We start from the raw sequence: 26,893 nt of genomic DNA, 5'->3' as shown, positions 1-26,893 counted from the left end.
CAGCTTCCTGTCTTCGTAGACTAGTAAACTTTTGAAATGCAGCCTTCTGAAAAGTAAAATCCAGGCCAAGTTTCTCTCTCCTGCTGGGGCAAAGAATCTGTGCTGTCTCTTCCCCCACTTGTTAGTGCCAGGTTTGCCTCCACCCCCTTGGTACTTTGATGGGCCTGCGTAGATGTAATGTGAGGAAAACACATATTCCTTTGCTTAGGGCAGACCTGTTTAACAACTGCCCTGCTTTACACACATGTTAGCCATAAGTCCCACATGGATTCCTAACCCACTCCTTCTGTGCCCATCGTGGCCATACACCCCCCCAAAGAACATCAATGATCAGAGAGTTATTAGTTGTCCAATGCTGTATGACATGACGATGCCTTTCACATCCAGACTATAACACTAGTGCGTAGGGGCACCCAGCCGGCCAAGCCAGCTGAGGCTCACTGCTGGATATCGGGGGTGCCCCTTGCGCTGGCGCTGTCCCGGCTGTCACCCTGACCTCTCCAGACAGCCCTTGCGCGCCTGATCTGCCTGTTACCCAGGAAGGTAACCACACAAACCTGGGCCCCAGGCTGGGCAGACTATTTTGGGGGGTTGTCATGCAATAATCTACAGTCACCAGGGTCAAGTCTCAAACTCCACCCCTCCCCCTCCAGAATCTTAACTCGCCCCGCCCCTCGGGAAAATCTATAGGCCCCGCCCCCACGCCTCCCCCCCCGCTCTGGGCGTGGCCTCGGCGTCCGCAGCGTCGGCCCCTCCCGTTGGTTGAGATATGTCGCGTGACCGAGCGAGGCGTGACGTAGGAGGAAGAAGACGCCATTAGAGGGAGCAGGGGCAGCCAGAGCCAGGCCTAGCGGCCGTGACAAGTGCCGTGGTTCGTTCTCCCCGCAGCTGCGCCCTCGGTCCGGCCTTTCCTCGCGGCGGCTCCTCGCCGGGTTCGAGGTCGTGCTGCGCCCCGAGGCCGCCACGTCTCTGATGTGAGGCCGGGGTCCGGCGGGCGAGTTCGCTGCGGATGGCGGCGGCGGCAGGTTCCGGCGCGGGGGGAGGCGGCCGGAGCTTCTCCTTCAAGGTGGTGCTGCTCGGGGAGGGCTGCGTGGGGAAAACCTCCCTGGTGCTGCGGTACTGCGAGAACAAGTTCAACGACAAGCACATCACCACCCTGCAGGTGCGTGCGGGGCGGGCCCTGGCAGCCGGGGTGTACCTGCGCTGGGAGGGACGGGGGAGCACGTACTGGGGACAGTCTGGCTGTTGCTCTTTCTGTTCCCAACACGGTTTTTAAGATGCCCATTTGGTGCCCGTCCCCATCTGCCTCCCTCGTCTCTTCCCCAGACTGAGTCCTGTTGAGGTGGCTCTGGCACTTCCTGGTACTGGTGCTGCTGTCAGGTGCAGCCTGGCAGTACAGCCCTTTCCTTGGATAAAGAACGGCGTACGCATGGTCGTTCTTTTCCTCCTCTTCCTACCTCTGCGATGGTTGGTGTGATACATGTGACTGAGTGTTGGTTTGAAATGGTCGGGCTTGTTCCTTGTTGGTTACTTCCTGGTTTGAGGTAGTGCTGTGGTTCCATTTACAGACCATACGGTCACAGTTTGGGTTTAAATACTTTATCTGGCTTTTCTGATTTCCATGACCTACTGAGTAGGCACTCAGTCCTCTGTATGTGGGCCTTAGCAATCCTGATATGGGGAAACATGAGCTGAAAGTGTTTTAGTTCCTTCCCACTAATCAGGCAACATCTACAGTCAGCAGTGGCCTGATGACTAAGTGTTAGCTGCAAGTTCCATCATTAATTGCTGTGGCTAATGTTCTAAGTAGTGAAAGTTATGCTAACATTCACATTACTGAAAGAGCCCCATAACAGATTTATTCTCAACAAACATTTTTGCTATCTAATTAAATTATTGGCCTCAGATAAGGGGCTTGTATGCAACATCAGAACCCTATAATTTACTGTAAATATATTTGACTTTACAGCCCATGCACTGAAGTACATGTACAAACTTATACACTATGTATAAACTCTCAGGACCAGAGATTCTTCTTAGGGTTTGTCTACAGCAACTAGGCACCCACAGCTGGCCCATGCCAGCCAACTTGGGCTTGGCCTGTATTGCTGTTCATTGCTATGTAGCCCTGTAGGCTCAACGCAAGCTCTAGTACCTTCACAGGGTCCTGGAGCCCAACTCCAGAAGTCTACACAGCAATGAAACAGCCCCACAGTCTGAGCCAGGGGTCCCCAAACTACAGCCCGTGGGCAGCATCCAGCCTGCGGACACACTTTGACTGGCCCCACCCCTCTCCCATGTGGGCCCAGTATGCTGCTCCTGGCCCCAAGCAGCGCTGCATAGTGGCCCCTCCTATGTGGGCCTAGTGTTCTGCTCCCAGCCCCAAGCAGTGCTGTGTGGCAGCCACTCCCCCCACCCATGTGATGTAGGCCTAGTGCCCTGGCCAGGAGCTGCTCCCAGCCTCCAGTAGTGCTGCATGCAGCTGCTCCTCCCCTCTCCTATGTGATGTGGGACTAGCTGCTCTGGCCCACCATAAGAGCAAGACTGAGCGGTGTGGCCCCTGCAGCTGAAAGTTTGGAGACCCCTGGCCTGAGCCTGCAAGCCTTAGTTGGCTGGCATGGGCCAACCGTAGCTGTACGTGTCTAATTGCTGTGTAGACCTACCATAAAAGCTTGGATCAGCTCTTTACTTTGTGTTGTGTGTTCCACTGTTTTATGAACCACAGTTCCAGATACACTATTCTAGAGTGAGAACAAACTATTTAGGGATGATATAACTGCAAGCTAGATGTACATTACCTGTTTCAAGAAAAACTTCTTTCTCAACTAGTCTGAAGAAAATGTACACTTCTAAATGTTTGGTACTTGTGTGATACTACAGTAGTGGAGACCAGATGGCTTCTAAAGGATTTATTAAGTATTTTGGTTTTCCTTATCATGTGAGCTTGAAATACTTTTAAAGCATTCTTGTTTCAACCATGAAAATATTAATGTAGAATTCTGATCTTCTGGGGTCTCCTCCCCTCCCCCCATGGACTTCTTGAGGGTCTGAGGTGTGAGCTCTGACCTTAATTGAAGGTGCATGGTTTGTGGTTGATTCTTTAATGAACATTTCTTCCCAAGTTTTTAGTCATTCAATCTAAACTGGTGTTAGTCACAGTTGTAAACTCTTCATTAAGTATTTGTGTGCTTGCTGATAGCAGATGTCTGTAACAGATGCAGTTGTAGCAGAACAATGTTAGCACCACTTCAAGTGTAATAAGAATAAAGTGTTCAAATACCGTTTCAGAAATGGCCTACTCCAGACTGTGCCCTAGTCTATGCTACAAATTTGTCTACATAACTACATCACTTAGGTGTGGACAATTCACAGCAATGTAGTTAGGTCAGTATAACTCCTGATGTGGACAATGCTATGTCAATGGGAGGGCTTCTCCTGTTGACATAGCTAACACCACTTAGAGAGGTGGAGTACCTACGCTGATAGGAGAAGCTCTCTCATCAGCATTGGTAGTGTCATCACTCAACGCTGCAGCTGCGCCACTGAGGTGCTGCAAGTATAGACAAGCCCCAACTCTAATGCAGTGGTCCCCAAACTTTTTACCCTGCACTCGCTGTCTGTGCCTCTTATGCTCAAGGGGCTGCAGCTGGGCCAGAGCAAAGCTCTGGGTGAGGCAGGGGTTACTCCCCCTCTCCTCCTTGCGTGCTGGCCTGCCCTTCTGTGATCCCCTGAATGTTCCTCCATGTCCCCCAGTCAGCTGTGCCCCACAGTTCAGGGATCTTGGCTCTAGTCGATAACTAAGTTCTGATATCAATGTAAAACCAAAGATTGATATTAAAGACTATTAATATAGTCTTGTCATCTGATGTATCTCTGTTTCAGCCAAACATGGTGGTATAACCTATATTTGAAAATTGAAATTCAGGTACTTCTTGAGGTTAAAAAGTGAGTTAGAACTAATACTCTGTGGATATTGGGAGACAGAGTGAAGCAAGCTACCAGTCCCCCACAGTTCAATTTTAAAAATAAAACCAAACTAATGAATTTGTCCTTTCTAGATTTATTGCTTTAAAGAGAGGTTTTTACCTCCTATAAAGCTTTAGGAATAGTGTCTTATGTGGGGAGAATGCACTTCCTTCCCACATGAAAAGGATGGAGCTCTATTCTTAATCCTTGGATATACAAAAAATGAAATAGCATTGAGGGGCTGTAACTTGATTTGACCTTTCAAAGACATCAGAGCAGATCACCAGAAATGTACCACCATCTTCAGTCAATCCTACTACATATCCCCTCTCTCCAGAGGTCCTGGTTCATTCTTCCCAACGTATTTACCCACAAGTTCTAAAAACGTTAAGCTGCAAGGTCAGTTGTGTTGAAACTTACTGTGCAAACAGTTCACATTTCAAAACTACTTCTCTTACTGTAGTTTCTTTTCTATATCCTATTTTAAAGTATATTTTTACTACCATATATGGCTATACATGTGGATTAAACTAAGGGGTCGCACACTTCCTGGCTTCTGTAGACTAAACTTGTTGCATATACCAGGGCCTCCTTGTTTCTTCCATTCCACCCCACAAACTCTCTGTGTGCCTCCTTTACATAATCTATTTCAGGGATGCCTTGCAACTCCCTCCATTCTCCCCCTGCCAGGGGTTCTGGACCTCCATTTTCTCTCTGCCTATTCTAGCATTTCTCGTCTGTGCCCCATTTCCAGGCCTTCCTCCCCAGACTAGTGTCCCCTGACTTTTGTGCCAGCTGTCCTGTGCTCCTATGCTCCTACCTCATGTCAGGCACTTCGTGCATGCCTACATGTCCCCAATCCTTCTTCCCCCACTACTATAGGAATGAGAGAGCAGGTTGCACTGGTGGAGGAGTAGCACTATATGCAAAAGACAGTGTAAAGTATAATACATTTTTAATTAATCAAACTGTACTATAGAATCTCCGTGGATAAAAATTCCATGCTTGAATAAGCGTGTAGCAGGAGGAATAATCTATTGACCAGGATGGTGATGGTGATTGTGAAATGCTTAGGCAGACTAAAGAGGCTACAAAAACAGCTGAAATCCCCCATTAGTGGGTTTTCTATCTCCATATTGACTCTGGAAATGTCACCTCAGGACAGGATGCTGAGATAAAATTTCTGGACACCATTAATGACTGCTTCTTAGAGCAGCTAGTCCTAGAACCCAAAAGGGAGACGCAATTTTGATTTTAGTCCCAAGTTATGCATAGGATCTGGTTGAAGAGATAACTATAGCTGAGTCTTTCAGTAATAGCAACCATAACGTAATTTGAACTTAACAGCCGGGGAGTGGGGAATACCAGAGAAACCCATCACAGTAGCATTTAACTTGTCAGAAGTTAGGAATAGGCAACTGGGGATGGATCACTTGATTACCTGTTCTATTCATTCCCCCTAAAGCACCAAGCATTGGCCACTGTCAGAAGATAGGGTACTGGGTTAGATGGATCATTGATCTGATCCAGTATGGCTGTACTTATGTAATTTCAAAAAGGGAAACTACACACAAATGAGGAGGCTAGTTAAATGGAAATTAAAAGGAAAAGTCACATGAAGGATATGCCTGCAAACTGCCTGGAAACAATTTAAAAACACACTCTAATAGAGACTCAAACTATATGTATACCCCAAAATAAAAATAGTAAGTGGACCAAAAAATCCACTGTGGCTAAACAGCAGAGTAAAAGGCAGTTGGAGATATACACCCCTTAAAAATTGGGAGTCAAATCCTACTGACGAAATTAGAAAAGAACAAACTCTGGCAAATCAAATGTAAAAGTATATTTAGGCAGGCAAAAAAGGAATTTGAAGAGCAACTACAAAAAGACAGACTTAACTGCAAATTAAGTACATCAGAAACAGGAAGTCTGCCAAATAATCAGTGGGGCCACTGGACAGTTGAGGTGCCAAAGAAGCACTCAAAGTCAAGGCTGTTGTGGAGAAGCTAAATGAATCCTTTGCTTTCGTCTTCACTGCAGAGAATGTGAGGGAGATTCCCATACCTGAGCCATTCATTTTAGGTGACAAGTCTGAGGAACTGTCTCAAATTGAAGTGTCAGTAGAGGAGATTTTGGAATAAATTGATAAATTAAACAGTAGTAAGTTGCCAGGACCAGATGGTATTCACCCAAGAGTTCCGAAGGAACTCAAATCTGAAATTGTAGGACTATTTACTAATTATGATATGTAACATAGCTAATATGAAGCCTAACTTCAATACCAGGCAAATTTGGTTGAAATTATAGTAAAGAACAGAATTATCAGACACACAGATGAACACAATGTTGAGGAAGAGTCAGTGTGGCTTCTGTAAGGGGAAATCATGCCTCACCAGTCTGAGAATTCTTTGAGGGGGTCAACAAACATTTGGACAAGTCATCCAGTAGATCTAGTATATTTGGACTTTCACCAAAGGCTCTTAAGCAAAGCCTTTCTTAGAGACCTTGTTAAAGTTAAGGAAACATGAGTTAAGAGGGAAGGTTCTCTCATGGATCAGCAACTGATTAAAGGATAGGAAATCAGGGGCAGGAATAAATGGTCAGTTTTTTACACATTGGATAGAAGTCAATAGCAGGGTCTCCCAAAAGATCTGTACTAAGGTGAGTGCTAATCAACATATTCATAAATAATCTGGAGAAGGGGGTAAACTGAGAGGTGGCAAAATTTGCAGATACAAGATTACTCAAAATAGTTAAGTCCAAAGCAATCTGCGAAGAGTCACAAAGTGATGTCACAAAACTGGGTAGGCAACAAAATGGCTGATGAAATTCATTGTTGATAAATGCCAAGTAATGAACATTGGAAAACATACAAAATGGTCTAAATTAGCTGTTACCACTCAAGAGAAAGATCTTGCAGTCATTGTGGATAGTTCTCTGAAAACATCTGCTCAGTGTGCAGCAGTCAAGAAAGCTAACGTTCCTTGAAACCATTAGGAAATGGGTAGGTAACAAGACAGAAAATACTAAACTTTGAATATTGTGCAGTTCTTGTTGCCTAACCTCAAAAAAAAAAAAAAAAAAAAAAAAAAAATTAGAATTGAAAGGTACAGAGAGGGGAGCAAAAATGATTCTGTATAGAACAGCTTCTATATAAGGAGAGAGTAAAAAGACACTCCTCAGCTTAGAAAAGAGAAGACATGATATGATAGAGGTCTGTAAAATCCTGACTGGTGTGGAGAAAGTGAAGAAGAAAGTGTTCACTGTTTAACATTACACACGAACCAGGGGGCACCCTATGAAATTAATAGTCAAGTGACTTAAAACATAAGGAAGTACTTCATCCAACAGTCAACCTGTGGAATTCATTGTGAAGGCCAAAATTATAACTGGTCTCAAAAAAAGAATTGGATAAATTCACATCGGTGGCTATTAGCTAAGATGATCAGAGACGCAACCCCATGCTCTGGGTGTCCCTAAACCTCTTAATACTAGAAAATGGGATTATACAATAGATTATGGATCACTTTATAAATTACCCCATTCTGTTCACTCCTTCAGAACCATCTGGCACTGGCCACTGTCAGACAGGATATGGGGCTTGGTTGACCATTGGTCTGACCATTCTTATTTGTCCTGCTGATAAGGCCATATCTATACCACAGAGCCTTGGTTCTCAAACTGGGGGGTCACAACCCCTAGGGGGTTGTTACTTGGTTATGTGGGAGTCAGAGGCTGTCCGCCTTAAGCCCCTCCATCCCAGCTTCACTCCCCAACTCTACTCCACCTCCAGCTCTGCTCCATGTTGAAAGAAAGGGTGCCAAATAGAAATGTCCTTATAGAAGTGCCATTTTTCCTATGGCAGGCTCTGGGACTGAAACAACATTAGCAGGCTTGATCGTTCAGCAGCTGAAGCACTTTTAAATAAAAAAGACGGGTGCATACTTTCTCCTTTAAAATAATTGCCACCTCTACTGCTGAAAATCAAAACTATCTTGAGTCTTACATTAAACATGGTTTTACTACTCTGGTATTAAAAACCTGCAATGCGTCATTTGCTGCAAAGTTTGTCTGCTGAATCAATGAAATGATATAAAACTTCAGCAACATCTTGAAACTAGACTAGAAAAGAAGCAACAAAGACAGACAGGCTTGATGCAGATGTAAGTTTCCAACAGCAAATGTCCTCCGTATTAGAGGCATCTTATATTGTGTTGCTACGAGTCACCCGTACCAAAATGCTGCATACAATAGGTGAGAAATTTGTTCTGCCAGTGTGTGAAGATACTGTTGCTTATGCTTGGCAATGATACCAAAAAACTTAATCTACTTCCTATGTCGAATGATATTGTGAAATACAGAATGTAAAATGTCTGAAGATATCAAAACAAGTTGTGCATGAAATTAAACACTATCAGTATGTTCAGCCTGCATCTTGATGAAACTATTGATATTACTAACTGCGCACAATTGATAGTGTTCATACAGTATTTTAAAGTTGGAGATGTTAAGGATGAGTTCTTATTCTGTGAACAACTTGAACAACCACAACAGCACAGGCCATTTTCAATAAGGTGAATGACTTTTTTCGGAAGCAATGGCATTGAGTGGAAAAATCTTTATGGTATTCGTACTGATGGTGCTCCAGCCATGATGAGTGCACAGTCTGACTTTCAGCAGAAAGTAAGTGCATGTCACCTAGTATGATTGTCACTCATTGTGGAATCCATAATCAAGTCCTAGCTGCAAAGACGTTGCCAATGTACCTTAATGCTGTGGTGGATGTTACACGAACAGTGAGCTACTTTAAAGAATATGCTCTGAATAGTACTCTTCTTCTTCAGTACTTGCTCATGTTGATTCCAAGCAGGTGCATGCATGCTGTGTGCACAGTCGTTGGAAGGCTTTTCCCCCAGTGGTACCCATCGTGTTGATGTAGACACTCTGTGGAGTGGCACCTCCATAGTGTGTATATAGGGGCCTGCTGACATCCCCCCCTTCTCCTTTACCACCTGTGATGGTCATTAATGCTTCAGTCATCTTGCTTCTGCAAGCATTCCCTGTGTCCTTTGTGGTTCCTGTAAATAGTTAATTACTGTTTTCTAGTTACAAAAGTTATATGGATAAGCGTTAAGAATTAATTCAGGGGTTTCCCCCATCTCTGGGACTCCCTTCCCCAGGGCACTGGGGCATGCCTTAGGTCCAAGACTTCAAGCCCTGTGGATCCCGCCATAAGCCTATGCCAAAAGGCGACCTGCACAACTCTTGCTTAAAGTGCTTAGGGGAGTCGCACCAGACAGACCGATGCAGGATCTGTAAAAGTTTCCGCCCAAGGAGCCAAAAGGAGAGGAGAGTGCGCCTCAAGCAGATCCTCATCAAGGCAGCTCTTCGGTCGCAACCTCTGGACCTGGTACCTGGTGCGTCAGTGTGTGGTGCCATGGCATCCGTCAGACCTGGCGCCGAAGAAGACATTGGCACCACCATGGTCTCTGCAGTCCAAGTCCAGATCATCAGATTTGGAGGCAGGCTCTGGCACTTTGAAGCGAAGTAGGTGCAGGTCGGGGAGGTGACACTACAAGGAGGATAAGGGGCAAGTGCCCCCCCCTGTTGGACGTTGGCCTGTGCAGTGGCAGGTGCCTTAACAATAGCCCTTTTGGACCCCATGGGCATACCACCATGCCCAAGAATTGCAGTCTAGAGGTGCCTATTCAGTTACCTCAGAGAGCCACCCTGCTGCTGGTTCCGGACCTAATCACACAGAACCCCACGGTCAGCTGTGTCACCCTAGCCTAGAGTCACTTCATCTCAAGGTGTGGAAGCAGCCTGGTTGAACGCTAGGGAGGCAGTGCTTGGAGCAAGTACAGGAGGTCCTCCTTGGTAGTAGAAAGCCATCCACCAGAACAGCATACTTAGCCAAATGGAAAAGGTTCTTGGTGTGGTCAGTGCAGAAGGGCACTCCTCCAATGCAGGCTCTGCTGCCTTTTATATTGGACTACCTTCTGCATTTAAAGCAATTAGGTTTGACAGCTGCATCTGTGAAGATGCACTTGGTGGCAATCTCTGCTCCCTACCCAGGGGAAGGGGGATACTTACTTTCTGTAACTGTTCTTCGAGATGTTGCTCATGCCTACCCCTCTTGTCAGAGCTGATCAACAAGAAGGAACTGAAGTTCTGCTTTTCCACATTCGAATCCAGTGGCTTTGTAGGGGGCATGTGTTAAAGTGCATTTTTATACTTCATGAAGAGAGAGCAGTTTTTTCTTCAAAAAGAGAAACAAGAACTGAACAAAGTTTGAGAAATGGTTTCTCTGCTTGGCATGCCTAGTTGATATTTTAAAGAAATCTTATTGAAGGCACAGGAACAAACCATCTGATGTGCAGAAAGAATAGCAAATATGCCAGGCAACCAGCTTGGCTTAACTAAAGTTTTTGAGCTTAAACACAAAGAAAGCTTACAAGAAGTGGAAGCTTGGTCAGATGGCTAGGGAGGAGTTATAAGAGTGCTGCTCAAGCATGCAGGAGTGAAATCAGGAAGGCCAAATCACAATTGGAGTTGCAGCTAGCAAGGAACGTGAAGGGTAACACAGGTTTCTACAGGTATAACAAGAAGGTGGTCAGGGAAAGTGTGGGCCCCTTACAGAATGGGGGAGGCAACCTAGTGACAGATGTGGAAAAAGCTGAAATACTCAATGCATTTTTTTTTTTGGGTGGGGCCTCTTCACAGACTACTCAGCTCCTAGACTACTTTATTGGGCAGCACAGAATGGGGAGGCAGTAAGTAGCCCTCAGTGCTAAAAGAGAGGCTGGACATTCACAAGTCCATGAGGCTGGATGCAATGCATATGAGGATGCTGAGGGAGTTAGCTGATGTGATTGCAGAGCCATTGGCCATTATCGTTCAAAAATTCATGGTGATTGGGGGAGGTCTTGGGCATGATATTTCCAATCATCCGACTTTAAAAAAGGGAAGGAGGAGGATCTGGGGAACTACAGACCAGTCCGCCTCACTTCAGTCCCTGGAAAAATCATGGAGCAAGTCCTTAAGGAATCCATTTTGAGGCACTTGGAAGAGAGGAAGGTGATCAGGAACAGTCAGCATGGATTCACCAAGGGCAAGTTATGTCTGACCAACCTGACTGCTTTCTATGATGAGATGACTGGCTTTGTGGATGTGGGGAAAGCGGTGGATGTTTTGATGTACCTTGACTTTAGCGAAGTTTTTTGATATGGTCTCCCACAGTATTTTTATCAGTAAATTAAAGTATGGGTTGGATGAATGGACTACAAGATGGATAGAAAGCTGGCTAGATCATCATGCTCAGTGGTTAGGGATCAACGTTTCAGTGCTTTATTACCAGCTGCCAACTAGCGGAGTGCGCCAGGGGTCAGTGCTGGGGCCAGTTTTGTTCAGCTTCCTTAATGAGCTGGATGATGGGGTGGATTGCACCCTCAGCAAGTTTGCAGATGACACTAAGCTGGGAGGAGTGGTAAATATGCTGAAGGGCAGGGAGAGAATACAGTAACTTAAACAAATTTAGAGGATTGGGCCAAAAGAAATCTGAGGAGGTTCAACAAGAACAAGTGCAGAGTCTTGCACTTGGGATGGAAGAGTCCCAAGCACTGCAACAAACTGGGGACTGACTGGATAAGCATCAGTTCTGCAGAAAAGGAACTGGGAGTTAGTGGATAAGAAGCTGGGTACGAGTCAGTGTGCCCTCCTTGCTAAGAAGGCTAACAGCGTATTGGGCTGAATTAGTAGGAGCACTGTCAGCAGATCGGGGAAAGTAATTATTCCCCTCTATTCAGCATTAGTACACCAATGAGGCCTCACCATGTCCAGTTTTGGGACCCCCACTACAGAAAGGATGTGGACAAATTGGAAATAGTTTAGCAGAGGGCAACAAAAGTGATTAGGGGGCTGGAGCACATGACTTGTGAAGAGGCTGAGGGAACTAGGCTTGTTTAGTCTGCAGAAGAGAAGAATGAGGAGGGATTTGATAGCAGCCTTTAACTACCTGAAAGGGAGTTCTAGGGAGGATGGAACTAGGCTGTTGTCAGTGGTGGTAGATGGCAGAACAAGAAGCAATGATCTCAAGTTGCAAGGGGAGGGTCTAGACTGGACATTAGGAAAATCTTTTTCACTAGGAGGGTGGTGAAGCACTGGAATGGGTTACCTAGGGAGGTGGTAGAATCCCTATCCTTGGAGGTTTTTAGGGTGTGGCTTGACAAAGCCCTGGCTGAGATGATTTAGCTGAGGGTTAGCCCTGCTTTGAGCAGGGGTTGGAGTAGATGACCTCCTGAGGTCCCTTCCAACTCTAATCTTCTATGATTCTATATCCGTCATAGCTTTAAGGACCTCAATCTGTTTGAGGGAAAACATTCAACATTAATGGACCTGACTAATAAAATCAGCTTTCCAGATGAAATTGAATCTGTGATGCAGGAAGTTGGACACACAGATATGGCATGTTTCTGACAACTTTCCTCATTGGGTGAGGAGGAGGAAGTCAATGTTGGTAGTGCTCTCAAGTCAGCTATCAGTAAACATCTGAGAGCCCTTCACAAAAAGTTCTCACAAGTACTTCCCAGTGCTACCAGAAGCACTTCATTCTCTGGTGAAGAACCATTTTCAGTGTGATGGCTGAGCAATTACCTATGGAGCATATTCACACACAGGAACAGTTTGACATGATTGATGATAAAGTGAAAGCAAAATTCACACAGCTCCCTCCAAACCAGTTCTGGTGCTCAGTTTCAAGTGAATACCCACTGGTGTCTGAAATGCCCAAGGAGTCCTTTTGCCATTTCCCTCTATCTACGAATGAAAGCGTAGATTCTCCAACCTTTTTCATAATAAAGACGAAATCTCAAAACCAGGTTGATATGAAGGATGACCTCAGATGTGCCTTTTCTAAAATAATGCCAAGAATAAGCCTTATGTCAAATAAACAGCATCATCCATATTACTGATTTTTTTTTTTTGGCTGCATCTCGCAATTGCAGTCAAGTATTTACATACAGTTTTGCTTAAATAACTTTTCTGCTTAGCAATTCAATAAAAATGTTTTAGTCTTAATTTAAAAGCCGTGAGGAAAAGGTAAATTCATTTTAAGCAACAGCATTTAACGTAGTGTTCAATATAAAGTGCTTTTCTATTTTTTGGGGTTCTTTAATTTCTAAGGGGGAGGCGGGGGGTCACACTCAGAGGCTTGCTGTGTGAAAGGGGTCACCAATATCAAAAGTTTGAGAACCATTGCTAGAGAGCCTCTGCAGCTATAGGAACATCACCTCCCTCGACATGTTGGCATAGCTTCATCTGCTTGATATTTTATTGTCCTAGTTAATGTTGGTCAGTGGTGTGGGTTGTGTTTTCCCCCTGATTGACATAGCTATACTGGTATAAATTTTAAAGTGTAGATGAGGTCTTAATCATTCAGTGTGTCAACATGTTAAACGTTGTTGGAAGGATAAACAGGCTACTAATGAGGGCTACTAATGGGTGCTGTCAAACTGTTTGTGAAGACAATTGAATTGCTTGAAGGTGTGACTGCATGACCCAGATGGCAGGGCTCTGTGTCTTGTTTTTCCACTTTTGGTTTTCTGACACCACCCTCCTCCGCCCAAATTAGAACTCTTGCCACTGATGCCTAGAATGTTCTCTGAGGTCTTGTAGGTGATCTGATGCAGTGTTCAAAAGTTATCACATTAGACACGTGTGGTGTCAAATTGACTGTAAGGCCTTGCGAGCTCAGCCCGTTGTGATTTGACAGTGAAACACTTGCTTAAAACTGGCAGTGACTTTAAATTGAGAATATATTCTCATTTCTCCTGAAACATATGATCAAGCTATAAAATGGTTTAGGTTAAATTGTGCTTAGGCAGATCTTTAGTATAGTATTTATAGTCAAATTTAATAGACAGTAAGGACTTGTTGAACTGGAGCCATGATGCACAACAAAGGGTACCTAAGTACATGAGTAGTTCCCTTTAAAGATCAAGATTAGGTGCCTTGTTGAATCAGGGCCCATGTGATGAGCCATGTGAAGGAGATTTGTGGGCCAGGAAGCACTATCACTTTCCTTAAAAGTTGCCATTTGACCTGGGGTAAGACAGCAGAAGTACAGCACAATGTGGATCTTGCTAAACGCTTGAAAAGTTTGGAGCCATTCTAGCAGGCAGAGGGTGGTGAGGTTATAGCCCTGTCAGAGATTCCTTCAGTGGGGCCAGGCCAGCTAGCATTGCTTGCAGAAATAACTCCCTCCCTAGCATGGAAGATAGGCTGTGCCTAGTCTTTTTGGGGGAAGACAGGCTCCTTAAATCTCTTCCCTAGCTAGTGCTTCCCAGAGCGGGAAGAAACATTCAGCCTTTATAAATTCATCAAACTAATCACTAAGCCTAGCATACTACAATATTCTTCCTGTATGATTCATTACATTGCATGCATCCAGCTAATTCCATCTGAGTCCCATAGTACTTAGTGATATTGTACACAAATTCACTCAATGCTGAAATGTAATCTTTCTGCACTAGCAGAACTTAGCGAGGTTTTTTGTTTGTTTGTTTGTTTTCTTGATCAGTAGAAAGGAATTTATTTTTTCCATTGGAAACTACAGGAATAATTCTGGTAGGCAAAAGTCTATTGTTCTAGATGAAATTTCCCCAGGATGCTGCTGGAACATGAGTATATACTAATTAATTCATGTCAGTCATATTTGATTTCAAGTTGGCTCTTAAATAGTTTAATAATGCATGTCTATTGCTGAAGTGATAAGCACAGCAAGCCACTGAAATGGTGAAAGTTGCTAATAAGCTGCCTGGATTTGAAGTGATAAAAAATTGTCTGAAATAGACTGTTTGTCTTATTTCTCAAATCTGGACTACAGTAAATACAAAGACAGAGCACACAAGTGAGCCCAGATGAAGAGGGACTAATGTAGCTTTAAGCAACCTTTGCGCACTCCTGATCCTGGGTTGCTCTGGAGGCTTGAGCATTCCTGGTGTAACTTAACTTAGCCTGGCTGTTCCCAAGGCTACTTATAACAGTCTCCCTAGATTTGTCATATAGGCTGCAACACTGCCTGGAATTTCCAGTGCTGCGCACACTGGCCCTGTACCCAGCATGCTCCTGGTATTCCCCCTACATCAGGGCTTGAGGGGATCCTCCAAAGGCAGTCTTACCTCCTTTTCAGTCCCTGTTCCAGGGAATCTTCTAACTAGATCTGGGCTTTTAGATCCCCTTTTTCATGCTGTTCAGGCTCTTTCCCAGTATAAAAGGACTAGAGTGGGAATGAGAATCTTGCTCCGAGTTAAATATCATTCCCTTAATTTCCCCATAGATGAAAGACCATCTCTTAATAGTTGTAGGGGATTAATGAGTTAAGCGTAACTGTTAGCTTGGTGTAAATTGTAGGTTGAAGCAGTCACTGCAGATGAAAGGCTTGTAATGCCAAAGGACTGAAATCAGTCATAAGATATCACAAGATTCAATATAGCAATAGTAGTTGCATCTTATTTCAGAGATGCTTGAGATTATTTGGAGATAACGTTTGCTGGCCTCGTGTTTTGGAAACCACATCCAAAAGATTGCCATAGAAATTAAACAAAACATGTTGAAAGGAATGACTGCAAATTAAAACTCATGACTTTACTGGAGTGATTCCTGAATTTAAAGCATTAAGATTTAAATTAGCCTAAGCTACAAAAGGACTGAAATGAATAAGGATCTATTATCTTCCATGTTACTTGCTTAATTCTCAGAACTACAGCTATTGAAATTTTGAATGAAACATAAGTGGAGAGACTTCATGCAACTGGAAATCTAACAGGTTAAAGATGAGCTTTTTTCCTAAGAATAAAATGCATTGGTGTATACATTCTAAGAACACATCCTTACACTGAATATACTGTTGTATTTACAGCCACAAATTCTAGACATCCTAAGTGGATAGGGGACATTGCTTAAAAATGTACTTAAATGCCTGCTAACCCAAGAATGAAGCTGACTAACCAGGGTGAGTTACTTGTGCTGCCTAACTCTTTAAACCATACATGGAAATTAAAGGGATAAAGCGGTTCACAGTAACTCTAGCATTGTCCAAGTTATATATTTTTTAAGATGTATTAAAGTCTACATTTGTGACCCTTCCATGCCCAGGGTAGCCATCTGCAAATGCCAAGATCAGGGCAGGCTGCAAAAGGAGAGCAGATTCTCCCAGCACTGGTGGGTGACACTGAAGTCAGACTTCCCAAACCAGCCACAAACTGCTTCTGATTCTCCACACCGATTATCAAGAAGCCAAAATAAAATATACACAGCCCTTTTTACTGCATTTCAGTCTCCGGCCCCCAATCAACCACTAGGTCCAGTAAAGAGACCAGTTACTTAAAACTCTGTGCTCTTTACCCGAAAGGTTTCTCCTGACCCAAAGGATCAGCCACAGTACCAGATCAATATAAGTTTAGATCTTACCCAAAATACCACACTGCCAGCCAATCCTTTAGTAACTAAAACTAAAGGTTTATTATAAAAAGAGAAATAAACCATAAGAGAAATGTTAAAGGATTAAAGCAATCATATACATACAAATGATTTGAAAGTCCATATATATATCTATATATAGATATATATATCAGGTTTCTAGAAGAATTGTGGAGTTTGCAGGCTTATATAGTCCCTCTGGTATACATCCAGTACCTGGATGGGTCTCGGTCCTTTGTTTCACAGCTCCAGTAAATGAGTTGATCCAGAGGTAGGTGATGACTGAGAGACAGACTAAAGACCAAATGGATCCCGGGCAGCTGCCTTCTATGTCCTTTGGTCTTTTCCATGCTGCTTGTGGAATTTTACAGGAACCAAAATGGAGTCCAGAGTAACACGAGTAAGTCCTGGTGACTCATCAGGTATATCCCTGGCTTCTCCCCCTGAGTACCTTGTACCTGGGAATTTCTTAATGGGCCATTAAGCAGGCTATTGCTGCAGCCATCCTGTCTGGGGAGTTGCCTAAACACAGCACAGTTTAAAATATGGATATGGTTGCTATATCTGTAACTTCCATTACACACACAACATAACTATCATCTTACTTAGCACATTACAGCCTTTCTAACAGTACCTGACATAGTAATTCATGCAAGATATGTGATGATTTTGACATATTGATGTTAAATAATGTAGTAAATGCCCCCCACCCCAATCCAGCCAGCGTGACCATGTTCACTTAGTTTCTGGCTGAGTAAAAAAATCTTTCAATCACTTCTTAACTGCCAGTTAAGACTTTATCTTTGATCACCAAAGAAGATACGGCTGTCCCAATTTTTGGGCTATAGTAAGTAAATTACATGAAAATATTTGCTCCTGTGACTGTCACACTTCTGCTATGTTTTTTGGATTGTTTTAGACTTTAATTTTAGCTTTGTTTTTGTCCCTAACTTTAATATAAACTTAAAATGCCATTTTTACCAGTCTGAGACAGTTAGAACCAAGACTAATAAATGAGTTAGACATTACTCAATTTAAACTTTTTTTTTAACTTATCTGGTTTGAAATCTAAATCTGAACCTCTAACACAGCAATGGTCTAGTTTTGTACTAGCACTGCTTACTAGGCCTAGTTTTCACTGAGGCTGTCCACAGATTTGGTGTAGAAAAGTGTGCTGCTGCAAGCTTTTGCCTCAGGCCATTCAATCCTTTTGGTTAAATTATATGTAGGAAAACTTTGTGCTCTACCACTGCAATACTATAAACCTATGAACACAATTTCCCCCAAGAGCAATACTGTCCTGAAAATGGAGGTGGTTAAAAGCTTTGTTAAACATGTGTATTGTCACTTGATGGCATTTGTGTAATTTTAGCTGTTGGGGGCACCTTTACCTCCTCATAGTATCTAAAGTGATCTGGTAGATTGGACATCATACATTTTGATAATAAAATCTATTTTTACTGGGTCACAATCTGGAGTTACAGTATTGTAACCATGTGAATGCTGGTTGCTATAGTCTGAATCTGGATTCTGTAACTCTTAGTTTTTTCTACTCTCTTGTCTCTAAAGGCCCACAAATATTTACCTCCTTGTATTTGCTAACTCTGAGGAAAATATTTCAAACAGAAGGGCCAGGCTATTTTATGTTGGAAAGTTGTAACATAGGATTTCTTTTGCCAAGCCTCTATCCAAAAGTGGGGGGGTCCCTAAATTTCCAGCTGCCAGGGCCACCTCCCTCCCTCTTCCTTTTATGGTGGGCTGGCAGGCTGGGCCCACATCACGTGGGAGAGGGGTGGGACCGGGAGGGGGAACAGCTGCCACACAGCACTGCCTGAGGCCAGGAGTAGCATGGCTCTGGCCATGGTGCCGCTGGGCCCACGTGGGAGAGGGATGGGGTTGGGAGGTGGGAGTGGGCTGGTCAAAATGTGTTGGTGAGCAGGATGCAGCCCACGAGCCATAGTTTGGGGACCCTCTGCTCAAGGAGATGCCCTCAAAGGAAGATTTCAGTCACTATGGTAACTAAATCCATTGTGCCACCAATCTTGCTATGCCTTGAGCTCTTAATGTCCTTAAATTGGGCTATGTCAGTCACAAGTTCAGTTTCTCTGCTATGTTCCAAATGGGGGATGGGTGATGGTTACAAATCAATTGGCTTGTGGTATAGCTAAAAATCCCCTAGGGTTCAGACCAAGGAAAACAAACTACTCTGAAGACAGGGATGTTGTCATGGAGGATCAGAAGTGAACATGGATATTGAAGGATAATAGCTAGCTGATAGTCACACAACCCTAATTAGTGTGTGTTTTGATTTACAGTTAAAACATTAAACAAGTTAACATTGAACAAAGATTTGAACAATTGCTCTTTCTCATTAAACAATTAGATTTTACAATTAAAGTACTAGAGAATTGGCTTGGGATGCCAGATACTTTGTAATATAGTAGCGGGAAAAGATTCCTGAATTTATTATTACCTGTCCTCACTCAAGACTGAATAAATGGAATTTAGAACTCAGATGCTGCCCAAATGGTAAGGCAATATTGAGATGTTACAAATTTCATCTTGACTTGCCTGGACATACATTTTCAGTTTGCCTTTCAGAGTAGCTTCTTGGAAAAAAAGACAGAGCTAGGCTAATGTGCAGCTTTGGACATTATTACATGTTTGTGTCTGTATCGCCTTCACACGTCTCTTGGTGGTGACTCCCGGTGGCTTTATTAATTGTGGTCTGAACAGATTTTGCTTCAGAATTTCCTTTTAAAATGGTAGGAATACAAAAGTAATTCCAAATATATCTTTCTGGATTAGTCAAGTGTATAAATTAACCATAATGCCTCTTTTAAAATATCTCTAAACTATTTCATATTTTAATTTCTGTTCTAGGCATCTTTTCTAACAAAGAAGCTAAACATTGGAGGAAAAAGAGTAAACCTTGCAATATGGGTATGTTTGCTTATGTGCCTCTGCCTCTTGTGTTCCTGTTTGTTGTGCTTTTATAAACTTAAATTCAATTTTAAAAGTGAAAAATTTAAGTGAACACTGCAAATGTTTGTGCTTAATATTTTAAGAACAAAATAAGTACACACTTAATTGAGATTCTGGTTTGAATTATTACCACGGATTAAGAGTTTTACTTATGTCTAGTTTCACTATTGTTCAATAATTGGATTTCCTTGAATATTGTCATCAGAACTCTGTCTTAATGAACACTAACAGGTGTGTCTACCACATGCAGGATACAGCAGGTCAAGAAAGATTTCATGCACTGGGTCCAATTTACTACAGAGATTCTAATGGAGCTATTTTAGTGTATGACATAACAGATGAAGACTCTTTTCAGAAGGTACTGTGACAGATTCATCCATCTCCCCACAAGTAAATGGGTTAAAAGCTTCCCTACAATATGAGTGTTCAACTTGGAAGTTTCCATTTCATCAGGAACTAAACCTGTATTTTCTAATTTAGCTAATGACTGCCTTATAAACTGTTACAAATTGACTATACTGCAGTTTTTGTATAGCTGGTCAACTTAAAAGAATAGAAATTATTTTCCGTTATGTAATACAATTGAAAATACTTCCCTAACTGTTTGTTTAGGTTTTGGTGCTGTTGGAACTTTTTTTGGGCTTCTGGTAAAACAAGAAGATTAATGCTGGTATAGCATTCTCATTAGAATTTAACTCTTTATATTCTGACATAATTAGGTCAAATCTACTCTAAGCATTGTACTTGTAAATTTAAAATGTGGTGGTAGAAAATTTCATTGTTCTACATGGCATATAACATTTGATACAAAACATGCTATAGCATAGATCTCAATTAGTTGCCTTGCCTGTGGAATGCAGTACTTCTAGAAATGTTACTATTTTTCCATAATTTCCAAGTTACTACACTAAAGAAAATGTTTCCTGGAACAATGTGCCCCTTAATTACTAATACCTTGTAATAGTAAGTAGAGAAAAGGTTTTGGAACTTCTCTCTGTTTAGAGCTGCTGATCTTGTCCATATACTTAATGCTGATTATATTCCAGAGTTTTTAGCATATAAATCTAAATGATCTACTTATTAGACTATTACCTGGTAAGATTCTGTAGGATTTTTGTTTTTCTTTCATGAATGTAGACGCCTTTGTCTAAAGAGAAATGATTTTTTGCATGTAGAAGCTTTTTTGCATGTTTACTTCTGTATCAAGGATTCTAATTTTGACTTCCTTGCAGTTAACTCCCTCCTTCATTACTTAACCATAATGAAATAGAAGTTCATACTTTGTACACAGAGTGTACAGACTTATTTTCTATTGGCCAATCTCCAATCATATCTGCAAAAGTAACTCTTGTCTGGTTCTGTTCCTCCCAAAACAGTCCTCTATATTTCTAAATTAGACTGTAAAACACTCCAAGAAGGTACCTGTTAGTCTAGTAAAACACACAACCAGTCATTGATCAAGGTGTGTGTGGGGGACGGGGGAGACTGGGATAACAGATGCTGGATTACCTTTAGTACAACTCAGGTGCATAATGTCTCTGGATTCCAGATTACTCTCTCCAACTTCATCCTTTTAATTCTTTAAAGACACTTGCAGTGAATTTCATCTGCATCCCAAGGCCTCCTGAACATTGCCATCAAGAGCTTCTGTTCCAAGTGTTCCAAAACATAGATTACCATTGGCATGTGTGATCTTAATGCAAACAGTTGGCAAAATGAACATGACTCCTGTTAAAGCTGTATAGTTGGATCTCATGGATCATTAAAGTAGTAATACATGATTCTTAAAATTAGTGCATCTAACTCTGATATTTGTATGCAGGTAAAAAACTGGGTCAAGGAATTAAGGAAAATGTTGGGAAACGAAATCTGTTTATGTATAGTTGGTAAGTTTTTTGTTTTTTTTTATTCTTAATGCAGTCTATTTGACTGGATATGGGAAAGACTTGCTTGCTGATTACTTCATTGTAAATATGCAATTATTTAAACATTGCCAGGATTACATGCTTTTGTGTTAATGGAACATAAGCTTGCTGTACAGATCAGCCTACTACCAAATGTGACTTCTAAACTGATACTGTATATTAATAAGGCATATACTTAAAAGGTTTAGGTAAGATTTGGTGTGGAAAGAGGAATTTACTTTAACTCCCTCAGTACCTAAAGGCCAAGATCCATAGGCACTGGATGCTCAGTGTTAACATTTAAGCACCTGGAAAATCACCGGAACAACACTGCAATTCATAAGCCTGAGTTAGGTGCCTAGGCTCCCTATACAGTGAATGCAGAGATGGCTACCTTCAAATGCAATCCACAAAAGCCTGCAGGTTAGGCGGGGAGTCACCTAAGAGCCACTGGGAGATGCTGAAGAGGAAGTTCTAAGTCAGGGGTGGCCAACCAGTCAGACTGAGCCCAAAAATAACTATAGATACCGCAAAGAGCCACATTTACCTTACCCTCCCCAAAAATTCCCGCTGATCCCTCAATTTTGGCAGCATCTGGTCAATTTCACATTTTGAAAGTAAAAACTTTTTGGTGCCCCATACCATGCGTGGAGCTGCATTTGTATGAGCAAAGAGCCACATGCAGCTCGCGAGCTGTGGGTTGGCCACCCCTGTTCTAAGCATTGCGCCTCCTTTGGAGATAGCAGCCTAAGTTGAAGCCACTAGGAGGTGTTTATCTCTGCTTAATGATTCATAAATGTGAACTTGTGTCCTAGAGTCAGGTGGCTCAGGTGCCTAAGTGTTTGTTATGGGAATGAGTTACATGCCTGTCTTATCCCACATAAAATGGCTGGTGGTGCTGCTCACCTTATAACTTTTAGCCCAGTGCTTAGAGCACTGGCTTAGGGTGTGGGAGACTCAGGTTCAATTTTCCTCTCTATCAGAGAGCAAGAAGGTTTGAACAGGGGTCTCCCACCTCTAACCACTAAGCTATGGGAGTCTCAGATGTGGGGCTCCCCTTTATCTCCTGTTGGAGCATTCCACTGTGGATAAATTACTGTTTGGGTCAGAGAATGGGCATGAATCTGTAGCCTGGTGGTTAGGACAGGTGGGACATCCAGGGTTTAGTCCCCTTGCTTCAGTCATTTTTCATTATTTATCTACGGTGGAACAGCTTCAACAGACTCTCTCCCAAAGACTGAGCTGTGGGACACTCATGTGAGAACTCTCCTGAGAGGTGGGAGACCCCTTCCCTGTTCATATCTTCTTATTGCTAAACAGTGAGGGGAATTGAAGCTGGGTCTCCCACCACTCAGGGGAGTGCTCTAGCGACTGGGCTAAATATCATAAGGTGGACACCACCACATCCTCCAGAGGTCATACTTTGAATGGGGCCTGATTAATAGGCAGCTTCTGAGCAGGTCTCCAGGATCAGGCCCTGCATAGGAGACAGGTGAATGCTTTTCCCTTGGTTTTCCTTTGGACACTCTGGAGCTTAGGCTAGAGATAGGTGTCTGGACACCTAGAGGGAGGCGGCAGTGTGAATGCCCAAAGGCAGGAAAATAGGCCCTAGGAAAACTGTTGTACCCTGAAAACTTAAGTACTTGTTTGGTGCCTACAGAGTTTGGCAGGAATTCTGTGCTTCATAGTGGAGCCTAAAATTGGAACTTGAGGGTGCTGAAGTGCTTTTATGGATCCCAATCTAAGTATTTGGGGGGGGGGGGGAAATCTTTAAATCCTAATAACATTTAAACAAGTGTAAAACATTTTAAGGAACACCAGCTTGATGTTAGAATGTGTTTGAAGGCAGCCTGTGGAAAGCGATAGGGAGAGAGTGGCGATCTCGAGATGTTTTCATTCTGTTCTACTCTCACTACAAAGATCTGAAGCTTGGTGTCTGTCTCTGACAGGTAACAAAATAGACTTGGAAAAAGAGAGGCATGTTTCAGTTCAAGAAGCAGAAACGTAAGTTTTTGTTACACAATTGAAGTTTATTTAACTTTAAATTGGTTAAGCCAATTCTGCCACAACTAGTGCCTTTATCACAAGACTAATGGTGCAGTAAGGCTGTTAATGAACAATTGCAGCTAACTACCATAGCTTTTGTATTATCTGCCAGAATTACTGCTATAGCTAACATTCCATTCATATTCTACTCCAAATGTGTATTCAAGGGTTTACAAAACTTTGAAATTACACAAAACTCTTAAATTACAGTATCTGCTGTAGTAAACTTAGCTTCTGAAACATTTAAAATAGGAGACTTTTTTTTTTTTTTAAACTGCTTTCAGTGATGCTTCTGAATCTACACTATTTACTAAAAGGTGTTTTTGCAATATACAGGAGTTGCATCAAATTTAAATAGCAAAGTTTAATTAGTGTGGTAAATATACAAATCAAAATATGGAGGATATTTGTTTTACAAAGAATATTATACAGATCAAAATATGAAGGCTTGAAAGGACTTTTTGATGACTTTAACATTCCATGTGTTCTCATAAGTAAAAGCTTTTTCTGTATTTGCACTACATACAGGTATGCAGAATCAGTGGGAGCAAAACACTATCATACTTCAGCCAAACAAAACAAAGGAATCGAAGAACTCTTCCTCGACCTCTGTAAAAGTAGGTATTGCATTTGATGTAGTGAGCCTACATTGGAACAAGTTGATGAGACCTCCTCATAGTAAAGTCCTTGTAGATTATGTTAGATATTTGAGAAGCCTATCTTCCAACTTACTAAATGAAAGTACAATAAAACATCTATTTTATGAATAACCAGTTTGGCATCAAAAGATCAATTCACATAAGTCCTCTTTCTGTTGCTGAATGTCTTCAGCCACTTGAACGTTGGTGCAAGGACTGCAGGTTTGAAAAGATTAAGATTTGGTGGCATAGATAAAAAATCAGGCACACTGTATACACTTGTTATATGCACAACACTGAATGATTACTACATTATCTTGTGCGTTGTACCTGTTATAATTTTGAAACATTCAGTTGTATGAACTCTGAACTCAGCCCTCAATTAGTTAATAAAATAGGGGTTCTAGTGTACAGAGCAAAAACTTAAACTCAAGTTAAAGGCTTGTACAGGCTATTCAGAACAGCAGTTTCAACTGTATTTGAAATTACAGTAAGCTATTTTAAACATTCTTCTATTTCTGCACTCTGTCCAAGGTCTCGCCTTCATTCAATGTGAGTACTGGTTGGTTGAAAATGGAGGAAAGTACATAGACACACACTTGTCTCCTATTTTCCCTATGACTATATTTCTTCTATTCTTGCTACCTTCTGATCTTCCATCCTGAAGAAACTTGGCTTCAGAACTCTGGTGTGACATTCTCTCTATTCATTTGCTGCCCAGATTCAACTTGGAGTACATTGCAAGGCATCACAGATCCTAAAACACATTCCAAGTGGTATAGATGGGAATATAGGTGCCTTACTCCCTGCATCTATGAATTCTTTGAACACATGCCCCTTAAATACTCAAAGGAGCTAAACTATGAAGGAAACAGATTTAGAATCATTTCACTGTCTGCTGTTGCTTTCCTTTATTTGTAGAATTTTTCAGTGGTAACTTTATTCCCGTGTGTATAGGCTTTAGTGCAGTAGTTAATAAATTTAGGCCCAAACAGTCTTACTAACTCAACTGTATTAAGGACTTTAAGTGGCCTAACTCAACTACTGAGTACCCATATGCTCCTATTGAAGTTAATCAGAGCTGCTGGGTGTTCTGCACTTCTGGGGCTTAAATATGGATTAGGACTTTAAATGTAGCAACATGTTTTAAAATGTTGGTCTCAGATGGATAACTTAAAAAACAAAAAAGACACTTGAATGTTGAAAATTTCAGTTTGATGCTAGTGTCTTGTATTGCTAATGTAATCAGGTTGATAACAGCTCTGTGTATTGAGATAAATAGCTTGTTGAAGTCTTCAAAGCTTTGAAATATTTAAAATTGTAATGGAATGTCATCCTGATCAGAGTTCTTATTTTCCAGGAATGATAGAAACTGCTCAAGTGGATGAAAGAGCAAGAGGCAATGGTTCTAGCCAGTCAGGAACTGCAAGGCGAGGTGTACAGATTATTGATGATGAGCCACAAGCGCAGAGCGGTGGAGGGTGCTGTTCTTCTGGATAACTGTATAAAACTGTGGATTATTGCCCCCTTAACATGAAGACTGCCATATTTGAAGTCATGCATTCTTTACCAATGGAGTAATAGAATTAATGGTATTGAAAAATAATCACTTGTAACACTGCGGAGACCTTAAGTGCTAAACTAGTGGAGTCTGTGACCAGAGAATTGGCATTTTCTACAGTGGTTAACAAAGCAATTACCAATGGCCTTTTTACATATTTTTCTTTAATGAGGAATAATATGCATGTAGAAAAGACCTACTTAAAGGCTTGATTTATATTCTTTTAAATCAGATCATTTATTTAATAACTTATATACATTGTTGGAATGGTATACATTTTTGCAGCTGTTTGTATTTTGTGGTAGATTCAACTGTATCACTTCTAAACTGCAAACTGACTTTTTTTTTAATTAGCAGATACCCGAACTACTATTTTTGCAGGGCTTATATAAGTCCATAACTGTCAACTACTTTGATATACTATATATTCATTCTGTACGCCAATCTGATAAAATACATTGTAAATTACATATTAAATATTTTATCTGCTTTTACAAGTGCAGGTGCAGAAATACATCAGTGATGTCAAGTGAATAACAATTGGTGAAAAGATGCAAGCTTTTCATTCATACTTTGTCAAATTGCTCATTTATTCACTCCCTCTTCATGCAGACTTCTAACAGTGGTGTTTTTGTTTTGTTTTTTGTTCGGTATATTCAGTTATAAAGAGCTCCTTTTAAAAGCCTCTTCCTGGCAGGTAGCTACAGAGCGCCTCTGCTGGCAGGGAGGGAATGCTTCCTTAGACTGCATTTAACCAAGAGGGATTTGTGTCCCAGCTGAGTAGTGGAGCACATTGCCATCTCAAGTCTGCAATTGCTTCATCTTCTCCCAGGGAAGCCTAAACTTAATTAAATTAGCCCTTGTCCATCTGGTAGCCACTAAACAAGTTGAAAGTTTTTCACTTGTATTAACCTTGCCTGCTAAGACAGCATTTTAAACTTTAATGAGCGTTTGGTCATACTACAAAGCTTGAGTGAACAAGTAAATGAAACTTAACTTTCCTGGATTACTTTTGAATTTGTGTGGTTTATTGACAATAGGTGGAAGATGTAAAAACTTACAAGTGCGGTGTAACTACAGGAGAACTAGGAAGGACTAAATTATATTCCTGCTTTGCTTTTTCTTTTGTAAGGCTTGTTGAAGCCCACTCTAAGGTTTTGGGCAGAGATTTTTGGAAATATTAAGGTGTTTAAAAAAAACTACACAGAACACAAATGGTGGCAATTAAAATTTCAAAGTGTTGTGCTCTGACTTTTTACATAATTTGTCATGCTTGGAAAAACAGTAAAGGTGATGTCTATGACAAAATAGAA

At 41.8% G+C, this 26,893-nt stretch overlaps 1 protein-coding gene across 1 annotated transcript; it reads left to right on the top strand.

Moving 5' to 3' along the window:
- Positions 1 to 792: 792 nt before the first annotated feature.
- Positions 793 to 26,893, top strand: RAB21 (RAB21, member RAS oncogene family). The gene is made up of 7 exons (XM_067564019.1): positions 793 to 1,162; positions 19,330 to 19,389; positions 19,682 to 19,789; positions 21,254 to 21,317; positions 23,285 to 23,339; positions 23,910 to 23,998; positions 25,380 to 26,893. Exons 1-7 carry the CDS (start codon positions 1,010 to 1,012, stop codon positions 25,517 to 25,519), a joined length of 669 nt encoding a protein of 222 aa, XP_067420120.1. The 5' UTR covers positions 793 to 1,009; the 3' UTR covers positions 25,520 to 26,893.

This window comes from Emydura macquarii, unplaced genomic scaffold (assembly GCF_026122565.2).
Source record: "Emydura macquarii macquarii isolate MOO-44397 ecotype Brisbane River unplaced genomic scaffold, CSIRO-AGI_Emac_v2 contig_2636, whole genome shotgun sequence".
NCBI lineage: Eukaryota > Metazoa > Chordata > Testudines > Chelidae > Emydura > Emydura macquarii.
The sequence above is the reverse complement of the archived record's forward strand: the minus strand, read 5'-3'. Positions and strand labels throughout refer to the sequence as shown.

Excerpts from the sequence above, each read along its gene's own strand:
- RAB21 (XM_067564019.1), top strand. The coding sequence starts at position 1,010 with ATGGCGGCGGCGGCAGGTTCCGGCGCGGGGGGAGGCGGCCGGAGCTTC. Across the intron at positions 19,390-19,681 it reads GAGTAAACCTTGCAATATGG|GATACAGCAGGTCAAGAAAG; the intron begins GTATGTTTGCTT and ends TACCACATGCAG. Across the intron at positions 21,318-23,284 it reads AATCTGTTTATGTATAGTTG|GTAACAAAATAGACTTGGAA; the intron begins GTAAGTTTTTTG and ends TGTCTCTGACAG.